At 46.8% G+C, this 10,069-nt stretch overlaps 1 protein-coding gene across 2 annotated transcripts; it reads right to left on the reverse strand.

The window, feature by feature from the left end:
- Positions 1–1,490: 1,490 nt before the first annotated feature.
- Positions 1,491–4,650, reverse strand: LOC120666165 (NAC domain-containing protein 83-like). 2 transcript variants are annotated; one of them, XM_039945954.1, is made up of 4 exons: positions 4,201–4,650; positions 2,892–4,117; positions 2,712–2,817; positions 1,491–1,754 (listed from the first exon to the last, which is right to left on the reverse strand). In XM_039945954.1, exons 1-2 carry the CDS (start codon positions 4,388–4,390, stop codon positions 3,498–3,500), a joined length of 810 nt encoding a protein of 269 aa, XP_039801888.1. In that variant the 5' UTR covers positions 4,391–4,650; the 3' UTR covers positions 1,491–1,754; positions 2,712–2,817; positions 2,892–3,497. The 2 variants fall into 2 exon arrangements, with proteins under 2 accessions (XP_039801888.1, XP_039801887.1); XM_039945953.1 differs by having other exon boundaries at positions 1,506–1,754; positions 1,829–2,817.
- Positions 4,651–10,069: the final 5,419 nt, after the last annotated feature.

Below are 10,069 nucleotides of genomic sequence, written 5' to 3' on the forward strand. Positions count from 1 at the left end.
TTGGGCTCGGCCTAGCTGCTGGCGTGGCCAGCAGTTTAGTACCGGTTAGTGTTACCAACTGGTACTAAACAGTCCGTTTAGTACCGGGCCATCTGACCGGTACTAAGTGCGCGTGCACTTAGTACCGGAGGAGCGGTACCAGTCGGGAAACCGGTACAAACCGGCGATTCCCGACCGGTACTAATGAGAGATTTTCTAGCAGTGTATCTTGCTTGGGCTATCTGACTACGTGGACAGTCAGGAAAAAAAATGGTAGCGATATTTTTTGTGGCATGTAAAACAGAAAGTAATAAAGGGCATTGAATATATAATTGCAACTAACTCGTGTCGCGCCACCCAAATGTGTCTTTGAGCATGCATCCTGATGATATCATGCGCTGCGCCACCCTCTTCTGGTCTGGCATGCATGGTATCCGATGTGTCAGTGCCCCATGAGTTAGCTACCATTAACCCCACAAGACGGACTAATGACCTTATTTTCTATAACTGAATGAATTGTCTATATCTCCAGTAGCACTTAAGTTAAAAAAAAGTCTGGGTGTGGGTGGTACGGTGCATAAAAGTTCAGTACGTATGGTATTAGTATTCTTCACAGTGAAGGACGGCTGCGTTATGCTGCTGGAATTGAAGTAGGAGAGAGAGAGAGAGACAGAGGTGGGGTACCTTGATTGAGCCAGCTAAATACGCGGAGACACTAGTAGCTGCAGCGGATACTGGAAAATGGAAAGCGTAAAGAATTTCGCCACACACAACACAAACAGGGGCGGCGGGCCCAAGCCAAGCGCGCACGCAACCGCCCGAGTCGGCTCGTCGGGTCAGGCGATCCGGCCGGCCAATCAGCGCGGCCGGCCCATCGCTCCCCCCCGGCGCAGGCACACGGGACACGGCACACCCTCCGCTCCTCTGCGGTTGCTTTCGCCCCCGGTCAACACGAGATCCGCCCAAAATATTCTTGACCGGGACGAGCCAGCGGAGCGGAGCGGGGGCCGGGACCCGGACCGTCCCGAGCGGAGCCACACGCCAGTCCACCCGGGGCCCCATGACGTTTGACCCCACCCGCCCGCCCGCCCGCCGGCTGGGCTGGCTGACTTGAACCTGGGATTCCCTCCCCCCACGAAATCCAACCCAACCCAACCAACCTCGGTCGCCCAAGCAACCAAGCAATCTCCCGTCTCGGTTGGTTGGTTCCGTGCCCGACCAGGGTTCGACTTACCCACGGCAAGACGGTTCTCGGCTTTTGGCGGTATCGGTAAACCAATCAGCAAGCTCCGGTAACCGCAAAATACTGGACGAAATTCAAATTTAAATTCAAAAAATGGTAACCATTGCTTACCGACCGGAAACCGCTGTTTCCCGGTCGGTAACCTCTGATTTTTACCGGTAAACACCGTATGACATCGGAAAATAAAAAATTTTGGTAGCATTTTCCTGTAATTTTATAAATATCATTGCACATGGTATATATCAAACAATTTTATAACATTCACACATACATATAATAGAAGTTCATATACATATAAATAGAAATTCACATCCACAATCCATATAGATCATCACAACAATAGTCCATACAAATCATCACAACCATAGTCCTTACAAACCATCATCGCTAAAGTTCATAATACATAGTAGTTCACACGATACATACCACATGGAGTTTATTCTTCAGAATCATCCTGTTGATATGCGCCATAGCCATAGCCTCCATAGGCCCCATATGCGCCATATGCACCATATGCCGCATATCCTTCATCCTGCATAATGAAGGTGATGAAATTTCGATGAAACAATCAAATTAATACAAACTAGTTGCTAAACCGTCATTTACCTGCACATAGGAAGCATCTTGCATGTTGGGTAATCTATAGCCAACATATGGAGGTGGCAAATAGGGTAATGTTGCATGTGGATCAGGTCAAATATTTTTTTTGAACATTTGAACATGTTCCGCATTTTTTTAACGGGTTCTGCATTTTGTTTACATGTTCCGCATTTTTTTTAACGGGCCTTAACGGGTTCCGCATTTTTTTTATTTTTTTCCGTGCCCAAACGCTCAAATATTTGAACATGTTCTGTATCAGAATAATGTATGTCATCTCTACTTTCTTGCCATATTTTTTCCTAATTTATTTCAATTTTTTTTGAAAATTCTAAATTTCGGCGAATTTTTTTAAAATTTACCGCCGGTATGTTTTGCCGCCTAGTAGCGGTATCGGTAAATTTTTGCGGTAACCTGCGGTTACCGACCGGTAAGTCGAACCCAGGGTTCGACTTACCGATGGTAAGGCGGTTCCCGGCTTTTGGCGGTATCTGTAAACCGACCGGTAAGCTCCGGTAACCGCTAAATACCGGACGAAATTGAAATTTAAATTCAAAAAACGGTAACCGTTGCTTACTGACCGGAAACCGCTGTTTCCCGGTCGGTAACCTCTAATTTTTACCGGTAAACACCATATGACGTCGGAAAATAAAAAATTTTGGCAGAATTTCCCCGTAATTTTATAAATATCATTGCACATGGTATATATCAAACAATTTTATAACATTCACACATACATAGAATAGAAGTTCATATACATATAAATAGAAATTCACATCCACAATCCATATAGATCATCACAACAATAGTCCATACAAATAATCACAAACATAGTCCTTACAAACCATCATCGCTAAAGTTCATAATACATAGTAGTTCACACGATACATACCACATGGAGTTTATTCTTCAGAATCATCCTGTTGATATGAGCCATAGCCATAGCCTCCATAGGCCCCATATGCGCCATATGCACCATATGCCGCATATCCTTCATCCTGCATAATGAAGGTGATGAAATTTCGATGAAACAATCAAATTAATACAAATTAGTTGCTAAACCGCCATTTACCTGCACATTGGAAGCATCTTGCATGTTGGGTAATCTATAGCCAACATATGGAGGTGGCAAATAGGGTAATGTTACATGTGGATCAAGTCAAATATTTTTTTTGAACATTTGAACATGTTCCACATTTTTTTAACGGGTTCCGCATTTTTTTAACATGTTTCACATTTTTTTTAACGGGCCTTAACGGGTTCCGATTTTTTTTATTTTTTTCCGTGCCCAAATGCTCAAATATTTGAACATGTTCTTATATCAGAATGATGTATGTCATCTCTACTTTCTTACCATATTTTTTCCTAATTTATTTCAATTTTTTTGAAAATTCTAAATTTCGGTGAATTTTTTTTAAAATTTACCGCTGGTGCGGTACTCGTTACCGACCGATAAGTCGAACCCTGGACTGCACTCGCCCGCTCCAGGGAGCCTGCCTGCCAGCCTCCCATTCTCTCTCCTAATCTTGCTTTACTTACTCCTAAACTGACTCAACCGGACACCATTAGGCTCTGCGACGGTACAGTACAAAGCTTCCCTCCTCTCCCCGCTAGCTTCCGCTCGCCTGCTCGCCCCTGCCCGGCCGCTCGCTCGCTCCACGGCGGCAGCCTCCTCCCCTCACGCGCCGCGGCTGGTGGTCTCCTGCTCGCGCCCGTGCTGCTCGTGCGACGCGTCCGTCAGGCAGCTCGACGACACCACCGGCGACGACGCGCGCCGCTGCCCCTGCTCCTCGCGCCGCCCCGCCGCGTCCGCGTCCGCGCGCGCGAAGAAGTCGATGAACGTCCGCGCGCCGCCCGCGGCGCCGTCCTCCTCCTCCGCTTCCTCGGCCTCCTCCACGTCGCCGCTGCTCCCCTGCTCGGCCGCGGCGGCGGCGGCGTTGGCGGACGCGGACCCCTTCTTCCGGAACACGCGGCAGAGCACCCAGCCCTCGGCCGGCCGCGCCGCCGCGCCGCGGCACGGGCCGAGGCCGGCGCCCGCGAGGCGGTACTCGTGCATCACCCAGTCCGTCTTGCTCCCCGTCGGCGGCTTCCCGCGGTAGAACACCAGCGACCGCTTCATGCCCACCAGCACGGCCTGCGCCTGGCCGCCGCCGCCCCTCGCCGGGACCGCCACCGCCACGGGCATCTCCTTGCCCGTCGCCTTCCAGTACCCGGCCCCCGTGGCGCGGTTCGCGCGCCGCCCCTTGACGTACTTGGCCTCCTTGCACGTGAAGAAGTAGCGCTCCTGCTCGCTCCACCCTGCCACCGTACCCAACCAAATCAGCTCCGGCTCCGAGATCCGGCCGACGCGCCGGCGGCGAGCGGGCCGCACGCGCACTCACCTGGGGGCAGCAGGTCCGAGGGGTCGTGCGCCAGGATGCGCACGTCGGGGATGTCCACGGCCGCCGGGAGCGGGGACGCCAGCGCGCGCCGCCGGAGGTAGTGCACCACCAGCTCCTCGTCCGTCGGCCGGAACCGGAACCCCGGCGGCAGCCGCGGCTTTGCCACAGCAGGCTCCTTCGCCGCGTCCATCCGAACCCCACCGGGGTCAACCCCCCCCCCCCCCCCCCCCCCGCTGATCCCTGACGGCGACAACTACCGCCGCTGCCGCGCGCGCACGCGCACAAAAGGCCGAGTCGGTGGACTGGAGCGGAGCGGGCTAATCGAGGACGCGAGATTCCATTGGCGCGCGGTGCAGGAGTAGAAAGAAGGGCCGGAGGGAGAGTGGGGAGGGAGGAGGGAGACGACGGTGCTTGGATTTATAGGGGAGGAGACGAGTGTGGTGTGGAGTGTGGAATTGGGGAGGGGCAGTGGCGTGAGGGAGACTCAACCGGATGGACGGGTGATGGGGATCCCCGGTGGGGCCTCCCCGTCGCCGGTTGGTTTTGGTGGCTTGCACGCTTTCTTCTTGCTCGCTCCCCGTTTTTTTCCCCTTCCGGGAAGGTACACCACCGGACTGTACGTACAGGCCTTTCTTGTGTAGCCGTGCCCGCCTATGCAGACTCTGCTCTGCGTCTCTGCTGCGGATGCAGGCGAGACGATGCAAAGGGACAGGGCTACCACTAGGCCTGTTGCAAAGCCTGTGCCTAGGCTGCAGGGCTAGCTACCACCATTGATTCTCATTTTTTATTTAAAAAAATTATCATTTCTCTCTTACTCGAAAAAAAATAACCTGCAAGTACTTTTTTTTTAAAAAGGATAAAACAAGTTGCGTGTGCAATTATTCTGGAAAAAAAAAACAAAGAAGCTGCGTGTGTGGCAGGCAAAGCAGGCTTTGCTTGGGCCCGGATCCAGGGCTTTCCAAACGAAACGGTGCTTCGCCTGTTTTTCATCTTCCGTTTCCTGACAACGGAGAACGGACCGAACCGTTTCGTTAGGGGTGTTTAGAAATAGGGACTTCAAAAAAGTCCCAGGGACTTTTTAGTATTTAGAAATATTAAATAAATATTAATTATAAAACTAACTGCAGAATCCTGGGGCTAAACTGCGAGACGAATCTAATGATGTATCTTAATCTATGATTAGCGAATGGTTACTGTAGCATCACTGTAGCCAATCATCGATTAATTAGGCTCATTAGATTCGTCTCGCGAAAAAGCACTCAGCTGTAAAAAAACATTTATAAACAGATTTTATTTAATAATATAAAATAGTAAGATTCCTTTTGATGTGATAGGGACTTTTGGAAAAAGTCCTGGAGCCAAACAGGCCATGATAGCTCAAAGTTCCATTCAGGAACCTACCTCGAACTTTCGTTTTCATCGAGTACGGTGGCTTGAGCCAGCCTTGCGAGTGGTTTGAAGGCAAACACACTATTGGCAGTAATTAATCAGACATACCAAAGATAAGAAAAATTTGTGGTTTCTATCTATGTTTAAGAAATCAGCCGGCGCGGCCACATCAAACAAAAGGCAACAAGTGTAATAACCAGGAAATGAAGCTAAGTAATTTGTATGGTGCATCAAGTTTAAACACATTATCAATGATAACACACGGAGTTCGTCAATGTAAACAAATCATCATGAAATCGTGGGAGAAGAGGCAGAGGAAGAAGAAAAATAAAAAGCTCAAAGCTATAAGTAAGCAACATACCTAACGAGGAGAAGTTATACATACCTTGACCATGGGCCTTTGCGCCCTCACCACTTACACGGTGAAACTCCACATCGATGGATCGATGTTACCAACCACATCTCTCCATGTATTTCGAATGGTCGAACATCTCTGTAGATAGTCATCTCCAATCGTGGAGATGAGCTCTTGATGCCTCTAGTTGTGGTTGCCAAAGAAACCACACAATCATCGCCCAACACCGCGCTCTGCTAGGTCCGCAGTGCATCCGCACACCCCAAGCAGCTGAGAGCTTCCATTTGCTCCTCATAGCATGTATCAATTTGACATGGCACCTAACACTGTGCGGAAGCAACCAGGAACATTGCCGCCGCCGGCGCTACAACTCGGGGGGGGGGGGGGGGAGGGGGTGGGTGGGGAGGGTGAAAACCCTAATAGCCTCATTCCCGACTCCTTTATACGCCGCGTTCGCTTGGATCTAGCGGCCCAAAAAGCCTTAGCCTACGTGGCCCCTCGCGCTAACGCACACTTGCCCACATCCTATGGTGGATTGTAGTGCGCGGACTGGGCTTTAGTCTAGATTTGTTTACAGCGACAAACTTAGATTATTTTGCACAAAAACTTAGAATTTCAACAAATTACAAAATAGCCATGCTTCACAGTACTCTTTTATGTATCGGCCTACCGGTTAGAAGTGTGCATAGCCTAGAAGTTGTAGCCATTTATTACCATGGCAATGCATGAGCATTGTGCTAGTAGGTCAAAAGATGTAAAATGAACTATTTTTTTCTGAATGTCCGATGATGATTTGGTATAGTAAGATGGAAAACAAGGAGCTTTCATGGTCTTTCAATTTCAACTCCATAGCGGATACTGGTTCCCATGCATGTAGCCCACAATAATGCTCACATGATCAATTCACACCTTAGAGCAATAAAACACCAAATGAATTTCCTCCTAATTTCTCGTGGATGAAGCCTTTTCTTAATAAGAACAATCTTAGTCTACCAGATTTTTTTAATAACCATTCTCTAAAAGATCGATAACATTGAGGGTACAAAACTGTGTAGATGAAGCCTTTTTAATGTCACTGCAAACACCTATGGAAAATAGGTATGCTTGCCTTCCTAATATTTAGGCAAAATAGCCAAGCACATCCCATAACTTTGGTCTAGGGGTTGCTTTGGTCCCTAAAGTATTAAATAGTCCACCTAGATCCCTCAATTTTCCATGTTGGATCAAAATAGTCATTGGGATGATGTGGCAAGCCACATGTTCATACCATGTCTATTTTTGTTGTTTTTCAATGAGTCAACATGTTATAATTGTCTCATTTGCACCTTATTTCGTCTAATTATTAATAATTCCTTGTATGGATTTGGCATATTACAAGAAAAATTGAGTCATACCTAAGGTTCAATCAAAATTAAAGCTAGATGCTTGTACATAGGACAAGAGATGATACGATGCTCTTGTGCACCATTCTACTATTATACTGAATCATCTAAAGGGTGCCCACTACTGATATGGCAAGAACACATAGCATGCGCGAAAGCTTAGGGACCAATTTGATCCAAAAGAGACTTAAGTAGACTATTTGATAGTTCAGGGACTAAAGTGATTCTTGGAGCGAAGCTTAGGGATCTATTTGGCTATTTTGCAAACCCTGTGGCTCGGCTGCGTGTGTGGCCGGCAAAGCAGGCTTGCTTGGGCTCGGATCCTGAGCGTTCTTACGTAACGGTGTCATTACCAAAAAAATCAAAAACCGAAACCGTGTTTCGCCTGATTTTCAGGTGCTGTTTTCTTAGAACGGACCTGACAGTTTCCTAGCTTAACTGATACGTTTTTTTTTAGAACCTACCTGGAACTTTCCTTTCGATCGAGTGCGGTGGCTTGAGCTTGAGGGCAAGCACAGCGCTCCTTACATGGCAGTAATTATTCAGCCATACTCAAGGGAAATGGGTGGCTTCTACCGATGCTCAAGAAGCCAGCCAATGTGGCCACATCTAGCAAAGCATTTTCCACGCTGCCAAATCAGGCTACAAGTAAAACCAGGTTATGGAATTAATTAATTAATTAATATGGTATATCAACATTTAGGGGATATTCTGAGTACATCAAGTCCAAACAGGTTATCGACAAGCTCAAACCACAAAGTTCGTCAACTATCAAAGGAATTCGCCAAGAACCGAGGGAGAATAAGACGGGGAAGGAGAAGAACAAGAGATTCGCTAAGCTAAGCACCGAGGGAGAAGACGATAGAGGAAGAAGAAAAAACAAGAGACTCAAAGGCCACACCCCAATTTTTAGGATTACACTCTTTTATGGTATTATTTTTAAACACTAGCATTCCACTTTTCATGGGATGGAGGAGGTACATCCGCTAACCAACTTGTAGCAGGAGATCCATCAGCCCAATAGCCTAACCTTAGAGACTATGTTTCACCTTGTAGACAATGTTTTCTATTAAAGCATCTCCAGCAGTCCCCCAATCCACAATCCAACTATCATATTGGAAGAGTTGATAAGGAAATAGTGCTCCAGCAGTCTCCCTTAACCTTCCCTTTTCCCAATAGTTATTGGGACAACCCAATAATTCACCCCAACTCTCTCTAAACAAAGGGGGAATTGTGACTTTCTCAATAAGGTAGTTGGATTGGGATGAGATTATTGGGAGACTGCAAAAGCAACTCCTTCAATAATCTTAAAACTGCTATTGAGATATCTCCCAATACTAGTTATTGGGAAAGGATTATCGGGGAACTGCTGGAGATGCTCTTACTTAGAAAAATTAATGAGCAATGCTATTTCATTTGAGGAGAAAAATATGAGATTTACCGGTTTGTGCTATTACATAGAAAACAAAAAATATACCGCTGGGAAGGAAACAAATAACAAAAAATTTAAAACTCACCAAAGGACGTCTCAATGTGCTTAGGTTCCTATGTAGCTTCCACGTGATAGTTAATTATTATTGTTACAACTTGAAAGTCCACTAGGACCATGTACTCTAACCAATCTTCCACCACCCCACTTTTCTTACATTTGATACAACAATTTGCAAATTCTGTGTCAAAATTTCGGATAGATTAGTTCAATATTATATGGGAATCAGGTATGTATGTACGTCTTGCTCCCCCACCCCACTTTACCTAGCTATGATGCCTCCCATCATGGCATCGTACATGGTTCAACATTTCCTTACAACTAATTCAACATTCATTGATCTCTGGTAGTCTGGTTCAACATATCGGATAGGCTAGTTCCACATTTTGTGGAGATCAGATATATATGGTTGGGTCGAGGGGATGATGTTTGTATGTACAGTTGGCTCGTTCCTCTGTCTCATCTTAGGTACCTATTTAATGTAGCACGTATAATATCAAAAAAATATTTATTGTAGTACGGATCTCACACACCAAAAGTTTCATTAAAAAAAACTTCCGTAAACTATTATATAAGTTTTCCCTCGGACCAGGATATAGCGTGACTGGTCGCAGGGACGCAGAGCGCGCAACCCCACCTCCTTTCTGCTTTGCTTCCGGCCCCACGTACAGCTAGCCTGATCCTTTTTCGCATGAACTTTCTTCATAAAAATATTTTATCTTCTTCGTACCGCCTCCGTTACGAATAACGATTGTACCATTATGTTCTACTCAACGAGACGAATAAAACTACATCTCACTTGCATATATTTTTAAGATGTTTTTCACCGGTAGCAAGTTGCTATTTGTTATACACATAAATTGCTACAAAAACGGAAGGCTTCAAACACATGAGTTGCTACACATATAAGATAAAAGTTACCACAACAAATATTTTATTTATTGTCATAAAAATAAGGGTTAATTGGATCTATGCCATTATAATTATTCCATATTTGAAGCGCGCCACTACTTCTCGAGTAACTACACTCGTGCTATTACAATTTCACACTTCCTAGAGATATGCCATTACGTACCCTTTTCGATGTGTTTATGAAAAAATATGGACCAAAATGCCCTCGTCTTCAACCTCCTGCGCCGTCGGCCGCCCTACCCGCGCCGCACCTGCGCGCCGCCGCGTCGCCGGCCTGGGCGCTCGCCTCTGAGGACCCTTCCCTCCGTGCCGCCTTGGGCCCATGCCTGCACGCCACCGCGG

This window comes from Panicum virgatum, chromosome 3N, assembly GCF_016808335.1.
Source record: "Panicum virgatum strain AP13 chromosome 3N, P.virgatum_v5, whole genome shotgun sequence".
NCBI classification, from domain to species: domain Eukaryota; kingdom Viridiplantae; phylum Streptophyta; class Magnoliopsida; order Poales; family Poaceae; genus Panicum; species Panicum virgatum.